We start from the raw sequence: 20764 nt of genomic DNA on the forward strand, positions 1-20764 counted from the left end.
CGCCCGCGCAGGGAGCGCCGCCTTTGTCTGGGTGCGCTTCTCTGCTCTGCGGTGTGAGGAGTCTTAAGCTCGCCCGCGCTGATTCTCATCTGTCCGTGGGGGAAAAGGCCGCCTGCGCTTATTGCCCGGCCCCGCACAGCCTTAGGAATGCAGCGCGGTGGGGTCTGCGGGTGGGTCACGGTCACCTGTTGCGGGGCTGCTGGAATAATAGCGAGCGAGGAGCAGGGATCGGGCAGGGAGCGGGGCTGGGCGAGCGCCAACAGCCTCATCCCTCACGCTGTCACTCTGCCAGGGCAGCATTCGCTTCTGCTCCTTCCCTCCCGCAGAAACAAGTCGGTCCTCTCTCACAGTTTCCTCATTGTTTCCAGATGATGAAAATGTTTTTATCTCTCGGGTTCAATTCAGCTTTCATAGCAAATGACTGGAGATCTGCCACGAAATACAACAGCGGCAGGATTCAGGGAAGAGAGATAAATTCTCTCTCCTTCTTGCTGCCCATGAGGAGGAGAAGGCCCTTTTTACCCGTCCTGGGTGCCCAGAAGAGGCTCCTTGTTTGTGCTCAGAGAGTGGAATAAGGGATCTTTCAGTCAGGAATACTCCTATGACCTAATGTTACCTCCCTGAGTAAGAGCTTGGGCTGTAAATCAGCCTTATTTGTGAATTGTTTTTGTAGAACCTTATTTTCACTTTCTCTTTCTCCACTGACTGAGAGAGAATATAAAAAAACAGCTTCCTAATTTTAGGTGCCTAAATTAGATGTTTTGAGACTTGGATTTTGTTCTATTGTTTTAGTATCTTTCCTCAGTTGATGAAGAGCAAGGAGGTTGCTTTTGCTGCATTTGTTTTTATTTCATCCCATACAATTATGTCTTAAGCCTTTTTCCTCTCTTTAGCATTTCTTCTTTTTAACAAACTTCTGCCACAGTGTTTAGTTTCATAACTAATTTGCTCCAGTCTTCATTCTATTTCAAGTGCACTATTTCAGCAGTTGCTCTGTGCTAATTTAAAATAATTGCTCCTTGAAAATTTTAGTCAATACATAGTTAACAAAGTAACAGAGATGGGATGTTTTTTGTGCTGAAGGAACACTCTTGAGGTGATGAAGAAAACTCATTTGTTTTATATTTCCAGTCATTGTACTGATTGTACTAAGAGCTTTTTCTTGTTTACTCTTCAGCTTATGAAGGCCATGTGGAGTGTTTCTGGCCCTGCTTGTCCTCCCTCCAAAATTCTGCCCACAAAATGAGCCAATAGAGCACTCTGTGTTAGAAATTCAAGTTCCAAGAAGTCCAGTTTTGTTTATTTGCAGCCACAGTAGCTGTTTCAGGACATTGCAGTCTACATCTCCCTCAGACTGATTTTTTTTTCCATATTTTAAAAATTCTTAACTTTTGAAATGTCAAATTTTGGATCTTCTATGTTTTGGCACTTTCCTTTTAAAGTTGTCATCAGTCATATTTCTAGAAAGCTGAGTGTTCTCTGAATCTGGCATTTTGATTGATAATTAACAAGCAGTGACATGGTGCCTTTTCTCCGGGTTTGATAAAAAGCTGTTCAGAAGAAAATATTACAAGCTGTGGTAAGACATGTCAAGGTTGGAGTTACTGCAAAACCAAAGGCAGATCTGGTTTTATAGTAAGCTTTAATCAGATTACCTGAAATGTTCAAATTATTTTAAATTCTAATATTTATATTCAGTGTATACAAGCACTCTTCCCAGATATCTTAATTCAAGTGTGTTTTATGGTTCATTAGAAATCAAGGTTGAAGCTATTAGAAATCGAAGTCCAATGGATCTGGAACCACTAATTTTGCTGGGGGAAGAACACACATAAACCTTTGCTTTTGGTCCACATGTTGCTTCACCCCCAATCCACCCCCCAGAAACAGCTGGCGTGGCAGAAAGTGTCCAGCCAGCACTGTCCCCCTATCTCCCATTGATCCCTCACCGGTAAAGGTACAGAGTGCCGGACATCTCCGGTTCTGCCTCCAGGGACAATCCAAGCAAGACCTCAGACCTTGCTGGCAAATTCTGTAACGCTGCTGGTTAGTGTGTAACAGCCCGGCAGTGTTGGAGTGGGGCTGGGCACCTTCAAAGGTGTGTTGCACAACTCAAAACAAGCGTTTGGAGTGAAACATTTCAATGAACACAAGCAAAGCTGAAATTCAATGGTCTGACCATTTCCTAAGTTTAGAAATGCACGCAGGAAACACACAGGATGAAACAAAGCCTTTCCATGCCAAATGCAATATGGTGTTGGTGTTATAGAAAAGTATCTCTCTTTATTCATGATAAATGTATCTCCACTTGTTATTTTAATACAGATGCTTTCCTGCAAGTAAATAGTTTATGATGAACTGGCAATGTTGAGGCAAAGTTGTTCTTAAATCACTGCTTTTTGAAGTTAGCAGCAAAGCTTCTGGTGACTTCAGGAGAGTTGGGCTTCTGCTCCAGCGTCAGAGTCGCTGTTTTTGTGAATGCCACTCTGACTTATTGGATCTTGGCACGTCTAGGTATCACATGAGGAAAAGAAAACTACCCTTGTGAGCTGTGAAACTAGTCAGTGAACTTTTGTAAAAAGCTTGTGCGATGACCTATTAAGGATGAAGGATCTTTTTGTATTTCCTTACGGAAATCTTCCTTTCTCTCTCCCCCTGCCCCCGAGTTGAACTGCAGATAACACACAAACACAGGCTCAGATGTGCCCTTCAGAGAGGCTGTTTGCTTCTGCAAGTTGGCCTGTGCTGCTCAGTCTGACTGATCAGCAGTTTATGTATTCTATGCAAATCACATGAGCACAAGTTTCAGACAAGTCAGATATGGAAGGTGGACAGTACTGCTTTACAAGGGCAGTTCCTTGATCTCTATGTTGCTTTCCATCTTTAGTCATAAAGACATGGGGTGGTTTCCTTGCAGTTATAGGAAACTAAACTAATGATTTTCATGTTGATGGTGGCAAGCTAGGGGTACTTAACAGCAGCAAATGCATAAATACATACAAAGGTAGAGTGTTGGAGAAAAAACCATGATAAACAGAATAACAACTGCTGTCACATTTCCATTTTGACAAACCTTCAACATGCTGCTTTCCATCAATAGCTGCGTGGTTTAAACCCCATAATTACAATAATGGCACGTGGTAACTAAGCATTCATTTTTTTCCTGCTGTTTCATTTAAGTAAAGACACTGGATAGAAAACTGCTCTTAAAATGCCAAAGCTTTGTTAATGATATTTAGCAATCCATGAAGAGTCTAAGCAGATGGAAACCACATTACAAAAAGTAGGTTCAGTAGGCCAAAAAGAGCAAAGCCTTCTGAATTCTGTGTTGTGCAAGTATGGAGGATGGTTGTTTCCTGTGGCATAGTGCCCGTGGTGGCAGTTCAGAGTATAAGGAGCATCTTCAGAGAAATTACTGTTGCTTCTGTTCTTCAAAATGAGCATAAATCTTTAAGATCTGGTCCAAAGCTCAATGCAGTCTGTGAAAAAAGTGCCATTTCAGTAACTTCATATCTTAATGTTTAACAGCTCTCATTATCTCATGATAAGCCAAGAAAAGAAAGAAGCCCAACCTCCTACCCAAAAACCAAACTCAAGTGGAATGTGTAAAATAGTCTATTGAATCCTCTTCATAAGAATTAATTGAAAAGGTGCTCTAGGAAGGCAATGTGAGGTTTTGGTGAAATTGCATTATTGTGTTGAAACTGAGCTGTTCTGAATAACGTGGATCTTAATAAATTTTCGCATGGAAAAAGCCTGATATGTGAGAATAAAATGTTGGATGCCTCATTTTTTTTTAATGGAATGTTAACTGCTACAGGCATTAAAGAATTTAAATTACAGATATTTTATTAAAAGCTTCTTTTAAAAACCCCATCTGAAGCTGACTCGCTCCACAAAGCAAATAAATACTTTCTAAAAACCACTATTGACCTAGGCCATAAAACTCATTATGTAGGTCGTGCTTCAGCTTTACTGGAGGGGATCTTCTCAGCAAGTGTTTACTCCAAGAAGGGTTTCAGAGACATGCAGTTCATTATTATAAAGTTTATGGAAAAGGTCATTGTATTGGACACATTTGCTTTAAGAATCAAGTAAAACCAAGTGGTTGATTGGAAAAGTTCAAGGAATTTTTTTCCCCCATTACTAAAACAGCAACTTACTAAAATTCAGGAGATAGAAAATAAAATGTTTCTTTCTGATTAGAAAAAGGAGCACAGTAAAGGTATAAAAAAAATATAACTTCCTAAAAATTGTAAAGTGTTGTTTACTGAAGTGGGCTTGACTTTGATTAGGCTCTGTCCAGTGGATTGTGGTGGCCAGGTCATGCTGACTTCCAGTTGCAGAGGTGGGGAAGTGCTGCAGTGACTCACTGCACGAGTGGGCCCTGATTCCCACGGGGTTGGTGACACAGTAAGACCTTGAGCTGGCTCATGACCTGTCGTAGCCGTGTGAGATGTCCAGCAGTTACATTGTGCTGGTGGAAGCCGAAGTACTTCCTTACACTGGGGCCATGGTCCTTTTTCCTCAGGCGGCTCTAATGTGCCAGGCCGAGCTGGGACAGGAAGGCAGCCTGAACGTGGCTTCCTGAAACCAAAAGGCATCAATGCACAACAACACTTTAGATTAAAAAAATGCTTTGTAATTGGGAAACACTCAATATTTAGCTGTACTTGGAGAACAAAACCAACATTTGTACCACTTCAATGTTGTTCTTGCCCAAATTTAGAGTAATGGGATCTCAAAGGACTTGTTAGGCACAACTTTGATTCCCTATGAAAGGACTCAGAGGGTACTCGGATTACAGCTACTCTGAAATCTACTGATGAGAAGCCCAGTAACATTACTAAGTATTACAAACTATCGTGATTACCAAAATTTCCAAAACCAGAATCATAGGAAACAGTATTAAAACCTGTCTATATAGTGACTTCATTTTTATATAGTACTTTCTTCTTACCAGTTGAGTACTGTCACATTACAACTTCAATTCCTCCACAGTAACATTGCAAACATTATCATCTAGCTCTTCCTATTATTTGTAATTTTCCTCTCATACATTCTACTCCTGTATTTTAGATACAATTTAAGAATTCTCCAGATAGCGCTTAGTCTGTGGAAAGAATAAAACCCCACTGAACATAGCTGACTAACTGGGAAGTTGTTACTTAACTGGGAAGTGTTTTATAACCTTTCTGACCCGAGGTTGCACAGCACGTTAGGAATTTAATTTCTCCATTTGCTGTGAGTTGTCAGCACTTTGGCAGGGAGGCTGTCAGGCCTCCCAGGGGACACTGCTGCAGGAGGGGAGGATCCTTCCAAATGGCCTGGAGTGCTGACCAGAAATGTAACTTAGGAAGGGCTTCTTCTCCCCCTCTAAGGTGGGTTAGATGTGTGAATTTTACCTATTTTGGGATTTTTTTTTTCCTTGTAGAATTAGAGTTGCACACCAAAATACTGCAGTGTGCAGGAAGCTGATGTGGCAGGTGTGTGCCCTGCATTCCAGTGAACCGGGAAAGAGCCCTAAGACCTCAGACCAGTCAGCTCAGCTGGACCCTGTGGTGACAACAGCAAAGAAAAGCAGCTATCAGGCACTTACAAAGTCACGTGTAGCTTTTCATAAAATAGAGAAATGGCATAACTTTCTTATTTTCTATTTTAAGCTGGTGTAAAACACATTTTAAATGAGATTTGGTCTTGCAAAGTGCCACTCATGGACTCTCTTAAGAGAGGAGGTACCTGTACCATTAAAAAATGTTCTTGTTTTTATCCCAGTACTGGATCAAACCTCTGAAATTATGTAAAAGAAAACAGTCTTGGACTTTCAAAACTCAAAACTAATGTGTTAATAAATTAGAATAACCAGAAAAAGATTTATCTCTTTGGAAAGTCTTAATAATCAGTTGTCAAGCTAGGAATACTCTCTTGTTTGCATTCAATAAGGAAAGTATTTTTGTTTGTATTGGAATAGCTGAACAGCTGTCCCTGACTACTTTATTTGCCGCACAAAGAAAAGCAAGACATTGTCATAGATCTCTGTAAGCTGTCCTGTATATTCATTAATTTATTTACTAGATACTGTTACTATACCCAGCAGAGCCCCCTGCTGTTATAAATTCCCCTGAAATATCTTTCTATGTTTTGCAATGTCTGGACCTTCTCAGTTAAGAAAAAAAAATAAAGATAATTTAAAAAAATCCAGAAGTAGTCTCAAGGTCCTGTGTGCATGGACTTGTTCTGGATTCAGGAATGAAATCTGGATGTCCTGCCTACAAGGAATGCATTTGTCCTTTTGGCAGCAATAACAGTTTATATGGAAAATAAACGTGTCTTATCTTTGTGTATCTCTGGAGAAAGACCTGTGCCAATGGATTGGTATAGGCTGGAAACAACACACAGAGAGAACAGGGAAACAAATACACCCTCTGAGTCATAACTTTAAATACTAAGGAGAAAAGGAAAAGGGCAAATGAGCCAGTTTAGCAACTCTGTACACAGACAGAAACCACCACACACATGGGGAGCCTGAGATGCTCTTCAAGTACAGAGCAGTGTATTCTCATTCCCTGTGTGGGAACAAGGCTCAAGGTAGAGACTGACCAAGGAGGAAGGACAGAAAAAATCAACAGGTTGTACTGGCACAGGAGAGGATATTGCAAATGATGTTTGGTTCTTTATTCATAGTACAATACTGGCAGTAAGGATGGAGAGGGCTGGCATGACAAACTGAGAGTCTGAAGGATTGCGTAAATGCAGTTCACCCCTCAGAAATTCAGATCCTGCTGAGGCGGCAGAGGCCTCGTGCTGTTCATGTTGCTCTGGTCCTGATAACATTTTACTCTAAAAACATCGCATTTGCAAGCATTGCCAGGCTTAGATGCATGACTGAACACCCCGATCGTGGAACCAGCAGGCTCCTAAAGGCACCAGAGCAGCAGGTGATAACCATTCCCCTCCACTCCAGTCTTTCTTTTGCCGAATTTAGAGGAAGATCAAAAAAATTGTGTTTGATGCTTTCTGACGGCTCGTACGTTTCAGTCAGGCTCCCTTCATCCTTCCTCATCCCCTCGGGCTCCCTCATCCCCAGGCTGCCCTATGCCCCTGGGCTCCCCTCATCCTCCGATCTCCCTCACCCTCTGGGCTCCCTAATCCCCTGGCTCCCCTCATCCCCCAGGCTCCTTCACCGCCCCGGGCTCCTTCATCTCCGGACTCCCCTCACTCCCAGGCTCCCCTGTCTCCCAGAGCTTCTCTCATCCCCCGGAGTCCCTAATCCCCCGAGCTCCCTTACCCCCAGGCTCCCCTCATCCCTCTGGCTCCCTCATTCCCAGGCTCCCCTCATTCCCAGGCTCCCCTCACTCCTCGGGCTCCCCTCACTCCCCGGGCTCCCTCATCCTCGCGGGCAACAGCAGCTCCTCTGTCGGTGGCCATGAGGGGGCGCGCGGACCTCCCCAAGGTCCCTCCCGCTCCTCCCTCCGGCCCCTCCCTCCTGCTCCTCCTGCTCCTCCCTCCGGCCCCTCCCTCCCGCTCCTCCCTCCTGCTCCTCCCGCTTGCTCCTCCCGCTCCTCCCGCCGGCTCCTCCCGGGCGGGCGGCGCTCCGGCCCCGGCAGTGTCAGTCACCGCCGCGGCAGCAGCGAGCATGTCCTCCAGTAGGGCCAAGAAAGTGAAGATGGCCACCAAGTCCTGCCCGGAGTGCGACCAGCAGGTGAGCGGCCGCGGGCCGAGCGCGGGGGTCCGGGAAGGGGGGACGCGGAAAAGCGTCTCGGTGCCGCTGCGAGGCGGCGTTTGTGTGAAACAAATAATTGCTGCCTTTTGCAGCTTCCTGCGTGGAATGGGGATTAAACGCCGCGTCCCTCTCGCAGGGTAGTGTGCTGGTTACATTGCGGTGGAGCCCTTGTAGTTCTGCGCGGCTGCGGCGTTGTTTGTGTGCTCGTGGTGCTTAGTAACCGCGGGGTTTGTCACAAATACAATGGGCTTGGTGATTTATATAATGCAGTTCGCCCTTTGGATGCCTGGTGTGCCCCAGGCTGGGCGTTCGGCGGTGTTGTTTTCTCCCGGGGCGCTTTGGGAGCACCGAAATCGATCCCTTGGCCGCACTCTCTGCCCCGCAGCCGGGGGGTCCCCGGAGCCGCCCGCGTCCCCCGCGGGTCCCTCGTGTGCACAAAATGGAGCTGCTCGCACTCCGACACCCGCAGCGGCCGCTGCCGCGTCGGGAGCTCCTCTGCCTTCGCCGGGAACGATGTGACTGCTAAAAACAGGCCGGTCGGTTCCAGCAGAGCCCCGAACAATAGCCCAGCGCTGCAGCAGCGGCCGTGGGGCTCGGCGGAGGGGCAGAGCCTGTCACATGCGGTCATGGGAACCGCGCTGCTCCCGTTCGACCCTGCGAGCGGACTGGGACGCGCTGCTTTAGCTACACTTGGGAAAAAAAAATAATCTCGTGCCATTTTTCTCTACTTAAAAAAAAAATCGTATTATTTGTTCTGACTTGCATAGTTTTTCCAGTGTTTCTACTCCTGCTGGAACAGTTTGGAGTGCTGAGCTGTGTGTGGGCGTCCTTTCATGTTTTAACCAGCAGATGAACCACTGCAAATGCTCACGTTAAGCACGTCACTGAAGTGCTATTTCTGAGAAAGAATCGTGTGCCGAGTTCTGGTTATTCAGTTGGTGAAAGGAGAAATGAAAATGAGTGAGAAGTTACATATGAGAGTGGGGGATTTTTTTGTTTGGCTTTTTGTTTGTTTGTTTCTTTTTTTGTTTTATTTAATAAATGTAGTGAATGTCAAACCAACAATAGAAAGGGCAAATAAGCAAACACTGTAGGCTTTTTGAACTGATGTGAAATCTTTCACTTTGTTCTGCACTTTAAAACACATGATATGCATATGTCAGTGTAGATTTTCTCTTAGCAACTCTTCTGTGGCTAATATGGAATTGATGTGCATATATGTCCTGCCCTGGCACACGTTGCTCACAGGACCTTGTTTTTCACTGCCAAATATTTCAGAGGGGACAAGAAACTAAAGCCTACAGTACAAGTCGCTCTGGGGAAGCTCTCGTGTGACTCTTCAGTGGTTGTGTCCTGTACTAGTCTTTCTTAAATTTTTCCATAAACAAGGGCCTTGCATTTGTTTCTGAATTCTTAACTAGAACTGGCGTACATGGAGATATTGAGACAGCCACAATTATTGTAATGTAATATTGAGTAAGACTTCTTAGGCTTTAAAACTTTTTTTATCGTAATTTAGGTGATATATCATTGCCAATGATATTTTCACAACCAAAGCACAGCCCCATTAAACTGGGGAGCCTGAAGTATTTATAGTCAATCAGAGGAGATAATTATCACTTCTTAATTTAGTGTCAGGTAAAATTTCTTGTATAAGAAACTTAATTTCTTTTTGGTTAGGAAAATGTTAAACGAAGTAGTGTTTGTAGGACTATTTTGCCTTAATTATGGTGCAGGATGTTATCAGTGTAGGTCTTCAAAGGATAACTGACACGTTTTTCAGTGAATAAGTCCCTTCCCTCCCAATGATGCACACACCTACATGCCAAACCTGTAACGGGAGAACAGTATTGTTCTGTTAAATACAGTTAAGTTCGTTGAAAAATACTGGGTCTGTTCCAATCCCCTTGCGTGGTTTTGCCAAAAGTTTTTTTTAAAGCTGAGCCTGGAAACGTAATTATTGGAGAGACCCGAGTGTTCAAAAATGGATTTAAATGGAACTCCTGTATCACCTTAAAAATACACACATTATCTGCTAGACTGTGGGCTTTAGTAGTGTTATACTGACATATGAACAAGGAGACAAGTGTGCACACAAGCTTGCTACGTTCTGAGCTTTAAGGTTCAATAAACCTTTATTGGAATTGGTTTTATTATGTCAGCGTCTCCATAAAGGGAATTAAAAAGTCTTTATTTCTGTAAAACCTGTATCAAAAGCCTTATCTGTAAGCTGCTTGCAGGGTGAAATACAGGAGTTGGGATGTGCTGCAGAAAGCAAAATACTTTGTTTATTCCGAGTAGCAGTTAAGTTCCCCTTTACAGATTCATGTACTATTTTGGCAGGGTTTTTCCTAGCCAGTGGTTAAATTGGGCAGACAGTCGTGGTTCTGTGCTCCTGTTTGTTTCAGTGGACATTGGCAAACTTGTAGTGACCTGTCTTAAAGAATTACACTGGAGAAAGTCCCTCCTGCTTTTTCTCCCCCACTGTCATGCTTCGACATGACTCGACTTTTACGTGTGTTATTTTAATCTCTTCCAGATCTCTGTTTAAACTTGCTTTGATTTGTGTTTTGAGTCTTAAACCTAATCAAAGCAACATGGTGTATTCCTTACTACTTTTAAAAGATCTCAAAAGATCTTGGCATTAAGGTAATGAAGTTTGTAATTTATCACTGTGGCCTTTTTTAAAAAATTGCTCCAAGTAAGATTTTTTTTTTTTTCATTTTTCGTATTAAATGTGGCATTTCTTGTTTTACATTGTTGTATTCTGGGGGAACACACTGCTCCTGTCTGCTTAGCTGATCAGGAAAAGGACTGTATTCTCTCAAACTCTTGGGCCTGCAGTCGGTTTTTGACTGGCTGTGGTGGGTTATTTGCATTTTGAATTAACAAGGTCCTTCTGTAGCCACCCGGCCTTGTCTCCAGCTCTGGAGCAGAGTGTGATACAAATGCATCTGTTTTGCTTCGGGCTCTGTTGTGCCTCCTGTTTAAAGCTGCTCCTGCTCTCTAAAGGAGCTGCTTTCAAATGCTTCTGAAAGTGAATGTATTCTGAATGCACTGATGGGTTTAACTGATAATTATTTTTTAAAAGTAAATAGAGGAAGCACAACTGGAAATGTCTGACTGATTTGACTGGTGATATTTGAGAGCTCTGAAGAGAAATTGTATTTCTATTTTAATTCAGCCTTCCTTTAATGCTCTCCACTTTCCCCCACCCCCTTCCTGCCAGTCTGGGGAAAAGCAGTGCAAAGCAATCACAGCAGCTGTGCATTTCCAGCTTGGTTTTGAACAACTGCATAAAGAAAAGGCTTGCTGGGTGATTCACAGCAGAATCTGGTGTTATTATGTTTAAATACAATTGTATAATAGTTCAGACCATAGTTTGCAGTACTGACTGAATTGGAAGAGTTATGTCTGCCAAATGAGAATTACTGGTGTGTTTGTTTCTTCATCGGGAAGGAATTCTGTCATAATTTGAAATTATCTGAAATATTTGTCTTTTGTTTTCCCAGGTTCCTGTTGCATGTAAATCATGTCCCTGTGGCTACATATTTATTAGTCGAAAACTCTTGCATGCTAAACGTTCTGAGAGATCCCCACCCATCACAGGTAATACTGACCGAGGGGCAAGAAGGGGGCAACAGTTCTTCCCCCTTATTTCTTGCAGGCAAAGAATGAGTATTTTACTTGTCTGTGTAAATTGACTGTTGTCAGTTCACTTTCCCTTGAATTTGTGCCTGGTAGACTTTGAATATGTTAATTTTGCTTGAATTTTGAGGAGGGGGGCAAAGCTGGTGTTTTCAATCTGTCTTCCTTTGCACTTGTGATGTTGGCATTTTCTCTGTGTATGTTCTAGCTGTGCACATTGGTGTCTATGCAAAAAACCTCATTACAGGAAGCTTTGTGTTAATCCTATTCCGAAGCTAAGTGTCTAGAAGTGCCAGAAGGATCTGATTTCAGAGTATGTGCTCATTGAAGCTGGGTTTTCTGAAAGTAAAAAAATGGTCAAAAGTAAAAAAATGGTCAAAATGTTTAATCTAAATCCAGGTGGGTGTTGCTTCTCTCTCCATGGGTTGAATTGAAAAATAGTGTATTTTTTGTGTCCAACTTGTGTGTCTTTTGTTGATGGATACAGTAATAAGTCAGTTGAATATGCATTCTGGCAAGAATAACATTCTTCTTGTGATCACTTTTATCACTTCCTCCGGTCCTAGTAGGAATGAGTGAGAACAAGAACCTGTCAGGGAAGATGTATATTAAAAAAAAAACCCAAACAAAAACCCCAAAGAAAACCCAAACCAAACAAAACCAAAAAACCAAGAAACTCAACAGCATATCTGATCTAGAATGTCTACTTTTAAAAATTATCTACCAGACCTACAAAATGGAAGTTAAGCGTTTGATGTTTTGTATCCGTGTTTTGAAGGATCTTGTAGGAATTAGATGACATTGTGCTGATAACTGAACTTTCGAGGTGGAGGAGGTTAAGAAATGTCTGTGGTAGGCTGGAAGTGTTAGTCAGTTTTCTTTCCTCTTCCCCAGTGGATGAAGTAGTTAGAAATGAGGCTGAAGACCATAATCTGGTTGTATAATTCAGTTTTGTATGTAGGAAGTGCACTAGGGGAGACAAAGTGAATATATGCTGGGGGCCATCCTGTTGGAAAGCACTTTTTACTGTGAGGGTGACCAAGCACTGACACAGGTTGCCCAAAGGGGTTGTGGAGTCTCCATCCTTGAAGATACTCAAAAGCCTTCTGGACGTGGTCCTGGGCAACTGATTCTTGGTGGTCCTGCTTGAGTAGAGGACAGGTTGGTCTCCAGAGGGTCCCTGGCCACCTCAGCCTGTTTGTGACACTGTGAAATACAGGTTTTGTGTTAACATTAGTGACAAGTTACCCTGCTGTCCAGTTTGTACCCTGTGCCTGTACAGAACTAATGGGACAACTGCAGCAAGAGAAAATCAGTTCCCCAGGAAGATGTGGTAAGAGACTGTGTATGTCTATATTGTGCTCATAAGGTACCTGCCACTTCTTTTAGGAAATGTTTCAGTATTTTCAACAATATAACTACTGCAGAATGGTGCTGCAGCCTTGCAAATGTGCAGCTAATCCATGTTCAGTAGTGTGCTGTGGTCACTGTACTATTTTGGGTACCCAAGCTCATTAATTTATACTTAACCTCCAGGTGAAACTCATGTAAATACACTTTTTATTTATTTATTTATTTTTTATTTTGGTGTGTAGAAAAACAATACCCCTGTCACAGCCTTGTCATAGGCTGCATTTGGTGGGACACCTACACCGTGTGTTGTGCCATTTATTGACGGCGTCTTTGACTCAGCCTTTGATTTGTCTGAGCAGCAGGAACGATTTCATTGTTACTGTCAAAAGATGATCAAGTGTAGTGGTGTCTGCCTGTGTGATAAACCTTTTTCTTTTGCTAGAGGAAGCAGGTGCAGTGAGCTGTCCTCGTGGCTGTGGTGTGTACAGTTTGTGTTTCCATCTTGTTTGGGAAACTGAGCTTTTCATGTACTAGCAAATGTCTCATGTTGCAAAATGCACTTGAAGCAACCGAAGGCTTGATCCTTGTAATCAAGAGGCAAAGTGTCATTCTGGATCTGAGCCCTTAATTTGTGCCTGGATATCATGTTTGCTGTACAGGCATAGACATCTAACCACTTTAAGGAAAAAAAGGTGGGGTAAGCACTAGGAATAAGTTAAGAACAGAGATGAAAAGAACTCTGGATCTCTGGATGAGTCCATTTCTATTCCTTTGCACAGAAAACAAGAGCGAGGCCAAGCGGAGGCGGACAGAGAGAGTTAAGCGAGAGAAGATAAATTCTGCAGTAAATAAAGACTTAGAAAACCGAAAAAGATCCAGGTCTAACAGCCATTCAGATCACAGCAGAAGAGGAAGAGGAAGACCTAAGAGTGCCTCAGCAAAAAAGCACGAGGAAGAAAGAGGTATGAGAAGTGGAGAAATACGTTCACTGGGTTTTCTATTTGTATGAAGACTTTTTTTAATCAGTAAACGTTTATGCCATTTAAACCATTTCATTAGACTAGTTCAGCCAATACCTGATATCTTAATGTAGGGTGGGGACTGTTTCACATCTGTAGAGACCTCTGGTTTTATGTTTCAGTGTCTGATGAAACAAACCACAAAGATCTAAATCTGTATTTTTAACCACTGTGTCAAGTTTCAGCATGTAGGTTGAAAGCCATTGGACCAAACTGGGAGGTTTTGTTTTGTTTTTTATTAAGGTGCTGCTGCTCTATATCACAAGGACAAACAATATGATGATGTCTGTTGTCAGAGAGGGATTAGAATGACTGGATTGCTCAAAAAGGTTCTTGAAAGCTTTTGGAAGGCCAAAGTAAAAAGGGCATTGCTACTATGACCTGAATTTTGGAGCCATGTTTCTAGAATAACACTCTAGAGGAAAAAATGCCTCCTTGATTATTAAGGTTCCTTGGTAACCTGCTGGGTTTAGTCTTTATGCAGCCAAGAGACTGTTACATGAGGAGAGTAATTCTGGAGCCCCTCAAGAATGTAACTGTCACTTAAAATTTCTATTGTTTTAAGAGCCCATTGGCACTTTGTTTGCTATCTGTGTTTTTGGAGATAGTAATTTTAGGCCTGAATTATGAATCCAAAACTTAGCATGGACTTAAAAAGGTTGAAAGGCAGGTAAGAAGACTTCATACAAATATTCAGAAGATATTTTTCTTAAAACTCCTCAAGCCTTCAAGTATATCTTCTGGTATAACTCAGAAATGCTGCTATTTTTTCCCTTCCAACTTGTTTGTTAGCAGAAAAAAGGGTGCTAATCCATGCTGCAAATTCCTTTAGTTTCTCACTTTTCAAAACCAGTTTTGATGTCTCTGCTGTTTGATTTAAATCTGTTCTTTCTTAATGTTTCTTTCTTGTAAACAAGTATAAATTGGGATTTGGTGGAGTTTTTTAGTGCTCTGGATTTGGAAAGAGGAGGTAGAATTTGATTTCTGTATTTTTTTCTGGGTGGCAATTGTTTTCCTATAATAGGAATGCACTTGTAATACCTAATCTCTTCACTGTTTCATGTGGCTTATTGATGTATGCAGCTTCCCTATTTGTTATTGACCCAAGCTAGACTTTGTCTAGCAGCTTTAGGATCCTTTCTAGGCATTTTAACTGCTGGTCTAGTTCACAAACAGCTTTGGTTTTAAAATTCCAGCAAGCTGCTTGGGTTGCCATATAAAAAGTAAATCTTCTTTTCTGTCCCCTGAAAAAGAGGAAAACAGTCAAAGGAAAAGATCCATTCTCGTAAGGCATGTTTTGTAGTCTCCAAAAAGAGACACATTTTCCTATTCAAAACTAGGCTGAGTGTTTCTAACCTCCTGCTGCAGCCTGCTAAGTACAATATGCCAGTGCTTGGAGGTAGAAAACTGGAGATAGAGATGCAGTGAGATCTTTGCATCAGAGTGTGTGTGTGTGTGTGTGTGGTGTGCCTTTTTCTTGGTGTGTTTTTTAAAGTTGAATCTCACTTGGTAAGATTGCCCTCATCTTGTCCTGCTCTTGCCATCCCCTTTACTTGATCTTGTGATACTGCTACAAACTCTTGCTCACCCTCTTCTGCAGAGCTGGTACAGAGCCTGGGTTCACACCCATTTGTCATTATCTTTGCTCCAGTACAGCTCATCTTATTGTTCAGCAGTAAGTAGGCTTAGAATATTTTCTTACTTCTGACTTATTTCTGGTTATGTCAGACTGTTATGTGTCACTGTGGGGATTTTTGGGCTGATTAAAAAAAAAAAGTGATATATATGGTTGTCATGGCTATAAAAATAAATTCAATAGTGAACTCACCATTTTGTAAGTAATTACTATAAATCAAGTTAACATTGACCTCTCCCTTTTCAAATCTCTTAGAAAATTGACCTAACTACTGTGTGTGGAGTAATTAGTGGGAATTTTAGAAATAATCTTCCTTTACCAAACCTGGTGCTTGATGGTGTTGTTTGTGTATATTAAGCAACTGTAATTCTACTACAGTTAAGGTGATTTTTGTGTGACTGATTGCTAGGCCTGGTATCAGTCTGTGTAGTGTTGAAAGTCAGCTCTGGAGTGCAAGGTGTCAGCTTAGTGTTAGACTTTAAGTATCTTATTTCCTTGCCTGTTGCGTGTTTCTGTGATATTTTGGGTACACATTTTTGCCACTAGAGATTGTGCTGTCCTTCTTTCACCCCAAATATTTGAAAAGACTACTTGCCTAGGTGTTAAGTATTTGGTGCCTCTTGGGCCTCTGCAGTGCCTAATGCCTTTGTAGGTGGAAAAAACAGGTGAACAGAAAACACCTCAATTATAATAGCATGGAAGAGCTGGTCATCTGTCCATTGGAAAGCCACCCAGCTATGAAAATTGTCTTCCTAAAGACCCCCATGACATTTGTAGCTTTGCTTCCTTGCTTGCCGTGCTCTTTCCATACATAGTGTGCTTGTTCCCAGTTATGTCTGTGCCTTTGACTGGTTCTTTTGTGTCCTTTGTGACTGGTTCACATTAGAGCAAAGAGCTGCAGGATTCAGCAGCAATTAAGAACAGAAGAAGCAAAAAGGCTTTTTAGAACGAGCTATTTTTCCTGCATATTTAGCAAGGAGGAATGGAGGGGGAGGAAAGAGGAAGCTGATGTAGACTGAAGGGATATAGCAGAGTGCTGGGACCCAGAAAATAGTCCTGTCACATGTTCCAGAGCCATTTGATGACTCTGGAAAATAGGAACTTCTCTCTGCAGGCTTGGCTTGTCAAAATTATCACTTGATTTCTTCTTCAGAAATGGTACAATATATTTTGAAAATAGAAACGCTTCATAATAATTTGACTCTGATTTTGTTGTGGTTGTATGTTCTTTGTTGCACTGTGGGGGACTGACACACAGCCAGACCTGTTCCCAGGTGTTATCTGGGTACCAACCCTGACTGTATTAAAACAAACAAAACCCTTGTGTGCTGGAGGAAGTGGTGTTGGTTATTCTGAAAGAGGTTACCAGCAAATAAGGCTCAGTAAGGGTGGTCTGTAGAATTGCTAAAGCATAGTTGTTACTTAACAAGGGATGAATCTCCATAAAGTATATATATTTCAGTATCCTGATAAAACTTAAGCTGAAGTAAATTTTTGGCCCAAATTTTCTTTTTCAAATGTTTTCCAGCTGTATTACTCACACAATTGCTGCCCAATGTGCACATTTGAAGTAACTTTCTATCTTGAATAGTAAATCTATGCAAAATTTGTGAGGGGGAGGGTCAATATTTGATTTGTACCTATTCAGTTTTAAGGTATAAGGGGTTGCAGGAGATGTGGGAATGCAAGAGATGTGCTCCAGAAAAACCGACTATTTTCACCTAAATAACCTCTTAGTTGTACAGCAAAAGACTTATTATTTAATGTCTTACTGTCTATCAGAAGAACAATACCATTTTTGTCTTTTGTTCATAATAGAGAAATGAGTCAAAGCTACTCTCAGATAAGATTGAAGTGGAAAGTTTTAACAGAGTCTGCAGAAGCCACGGTGTCCCATGAGCAGCCTGTGATAAAATGTCATGCAGGTGCAGGCTCTTCACTTGCTACTGCTGAGAGCTGGAATTGTCCTGAGAGCGTGTGAAGCTTGCAAACCTTAATCCCTGATACTCTTTGATATTAAGATTTCAGTAAGCTGAAATCTGTCAGAACAAACCTGTCCTGTGAGGACAGAGGAGAAGGGCAACTAAAATTTAAAAAGTCCAAAATCTGTTAACAGTAGCCCAGGGATGGTGGGGGGAGAGTACTTTTCGTTTTGCTGGGTGCCCATATGTTTAAGTGGTGGCTGGATTTGGATCAGGAAGCGTGAAAGAAGGGGTGAGGTTTAGATATGAAAATACAAAAGATTAATGTGGAATAACCAGTGTGTGCAGTGTCTGTGCTCAGAACAACTCCCAGCATTGTTAATTTTTAAATGGTGAGAGGGAGGAAGTGGAGCAACCCAGACAGAGTGTACATACAGGAACTGATTTGTCTTAAACTACAAGGCAGGACTTGCACTGAAACTCAGTTTCTAACTCATTTCAAACTCAATACCCTAGAGAATATTGTCTTGCATAGCCAGGGAAACAACAGAAAGCTTGTTTCTGCTGTTTCTGTATCAGTATTAAATCAGAACACAGTGGTAAAGGATTTTTCAGCTCTCCTACTTAGTTTTTTAATGTAAGCATTTGATTTCACAGGGAAGGCAGTCTGTTGGAATACTGTCCATAACTGTAACATAAATGTGAAACCAAATCTAAAAATATCATTATGAATGTGAACCCACTGAGGGGTAACTGGGTGAGGAGGTGGAGAGAGGAGATGCTGGGATCTTTTTTCCACATGGTGCATTCCATTATTTTCCAGTGCTGCCTTGTCTTTCACTCTCCCATGCTAGTTCAGGTGTCTTGGTGGAGCAGTTGCCACATGTGTGGCTGTGTTAGTGAGACAGAGGGCTCTGGCAGGTGAGCTATGTGTCATGATTGTAAATTAGTCCAGGCCACTGTGGAGCCTGGATTAGAGATGGAGTTCCACAGCTGGGCACCAGCCTTAAAACTCTGAATGCATTTCTCTCTTCTTTGTGTCCACAAGCCTGGTCTTCTGCTGACAAAACTGTTTCTTTGTTGGCTTTATTTTCTTAATGATCTGTGTCAGCTACCTGTGGCTGGATAAACTGGGATATAAATACTCTTGATGTGGAGTAGGTGATATTTATGAATGTGGTATTTCCGAAATCGTATTACTTTACAAGTTTTTGTGGTGGGACTTAGTTTACTTGAGCACTGCAGTGTGGAAACTTTTCTATGGCTTCCTGTTATGTGTCTGTAGCATTGAAACAAGGCAGCATCAGCAGAGGAGGCTGACAGGCTTTCACTTGCTCAGTGAGGTGTTAGCATTGTTCTACAGCTGGGATAAGATGGAAGAGCTGCAGTGTAGAAAGTCCAGAAATGTTCATGATGATAAATTAGGAGCCTGACTTCTGCCAAGTATCTGCTCTTTGGTCTTTGATGCTGTAATTAAACTCTTGGGTTTCTTTCACTTAGATGTAAAGTAGGGGGACAAATGTTGTGTTTAATGAGGATATTGTAAAATAACCTTGTTTTCTACAATGTGAGGTGTTTATGTAAAATTAAAAAAGCCAACAGAACCAAGAACACTGAAGGAACACTTGAACACTTGTTTATCGTTATATTAACGACTCATTCTTTTGTCATGGTTTAAGAACAGAAATTCAGTCATGCTTTTGGATGACTAATTCTGTGGCTCTTCCAGCACCTTTGTGTGCCTTCATTGCTTCCTCCTCTTTCTCCATCCCTCGTGCATAGGAGTTGATTGTCTGATTTCAATTCCACTACTTCACATAATTTATTAACTTCTGTGTAACTCCCGTTAACTTGGAATAATGGAAAAAGCTTCTAATAGTGACTTTTTTTTTCTTCTACAGAGAAACAAGAAAAAGAAGTGGACATGTATGCTAACCTTTCAGATGAAAAGGCCTTCGTATTTTCGGTGGCCTTGGCGGAAATAAACAGAAAAATTATCAATCAAAGACTCATTCTGTGACTTTTAAGCACAGTGTGGTGCAGTTTATGCAGGATGGCTGGCAGATTGCCAAGGTGTCGTGGACTCTCGGGAAGTGTGTTGTCTACACCAACAAGGACCATAGTATTTCCTGTTAAAATTCTGCTGCTGTTCTTGGAAATGGAATTCTGTCTCTACCAGTCAGAAAGAAAGTGTTCACAACGTTGTGCTGTGAGAAATCAGGAAGCAGATATGTTTTACTCCTTGAAGACAATTGCTAGACAAATGCACAGAGAGACTGCACCTATTCCAGAGCACTTCTCTTGAATTTGCTGCCAGAAATGCAATATTTTAAATATTTTCAGAAATAAATGATTTTCCTTTAAAATTATATATTTCAGATTTTTCAGCTATATTGCAGTTTATGTATGTACAGTTCACATAACTTTTTAATAAATTGATATTCCAATATTTTATTGAACTGGGAATTAAGTACATTTGTGATACTCAGGGTGTGTTGGTTTTAATCTTCTTAGAAGTCTGGTATTCATCCTAGGTATGACTTGAGACTTAAATTTTTTAATAGGTGTATAATTCTGATAGGAAGAAAACTAAAGTGGTTTAATTTGGGGCGGGGATTATTTTGTTAGACAGCTTCATATTGTGTATGAATTAGCTCCAGAAAATCATTCCCTGTTACATAGAGTTGTTTTTTAAAAATCATATATATTTTATGAGGTCAGACTCCTGAAGTTTAAGAGCTAAGCACTTGTTTTGTAATAACAGTTTGCTGGTCTCTGCCTTGCCCAGCTGGTAAGTTCTTCTCCCAAACTCTTTCTTGGGCCGTTATTTCCTGGAGAGGCAGAGAAGCAGGTATCAGGTTTGTGGATCTGCAGTTAGCATCTTACTGTTATTGCCAAAACACGAGGATATGGTAGTTCCTTTTACTCTCAATAGCTTTCTTTGCCTGCCTTTTAAAAGCATAATTCTTCTCACTATTGTGTTTGGGCTGTTGACTGTAAACACCAAAGCAAAAGTCTACCTGAGCTGTTTTGGTAGAAATAGGTTTGGGGAAGACATTCAACGGAGTGGTCTTTGTTAAAGTGGTATTGTGCAACAGGAGCCAAAACTCTTCCTTTAATAACTATATGGGGGGGTTGTGTTACCAAGAAAAAAACCCCAAAACCTCAAGCTGTGTAAAATCCTGAGGGAGGAGGTGTAGGAGGTAATTACATTCATAAAATCTGATACACTGGGGTTTTGTCACCTTTCATTCACTCTTTTCTGAGAAGGGGAATGCAGTTAAATGTTTTTTAATTAAGTATTACTCAGGCTCTTCAGTATCACATTACTTCAATAGTGAGAATTGCCTGATGAGGTTCTGCTACAGAACCGAGCTCTGGGTGGATGCCAAGATTTTTTTAAAAGCCAGACTATCAAATACTGACTGTCTGTTAGTTATTGGTTAAAAGAAGGAGCTGTGGT

General features: G+C 41.6%; 1 protein-coding gene across 1 annotated transcript; it reads left to right on the top strand.

Annotated features, from left to right (window-relative positions):
• The first annotated feature begins 7560 nt into the window (after nt 1–7560).
• Nucleotides 7561–19750, top strand: CUNH16orf87 (chromosome unknown C16orf87 homolog). The gene is made up of 4 exons (XM_017837128.1): nt 7561–7702; nt 11236–11332; nt 13504–13686; nt 19203–19750. The coding sequence occupies exons 1-4, from the start codon at nt 7637–7639 to the stop codon at nt 19319–19321; spliced, it is 465 nt and encodes a 154-aa protein (XP_017692617.1). The 5' UTR covers nt 7561–7636; the 3' UTR covers nt 19322–19750.
• The last annotated feature ends 1014 nt before the right edge of the window (nt 19751–20764 follow it).

The sequence above is a fragment of the Lepidothrix coronata genome, unplaced genomic scaffold, assembly GCF_001604755.1.
Source record: "Lepidothrix coronata isolate B3197 unplaced genomic scaffold, Lepidothrix_coronata-1.0 Scaffold292, whole genome shotgun sequence".
NCBI classification, from domain to species: Eukaryota; Metazoa; Chordata; class Aves; order Passeriformes; family Pipridae; genus Lepidothrix; species Lepidothrix coronata.

What these genes read in the sequence shown, in the direction of transcription:
- CUNH16orf87 (XM_017837128.1), top strand. Translation starts at nt 7,637, where the DNA reads ATGTCCTCCAGTAGGGCCAAGAAAGTGAAGATGGCCACCAAGTCCTGC. An exon ending in GAGATCCCCACCCATCACAG is followed by an intron (nt 11,333 to 13,503) that starts GTAATACTGACC and finishes TCCTTTGCACAG; the next exon opens with AAAACAAGAGCGAGGCCAAG. An exon ending in AAAGCACGAGGAAGAAAGAG is followed by an intron (nt 13,687 to 19,202) that starts GTATGAGAAGTG and finishes TTTCTTCTACAG; the next exon opens with AGAAACAAGAAAAAGAAGTG.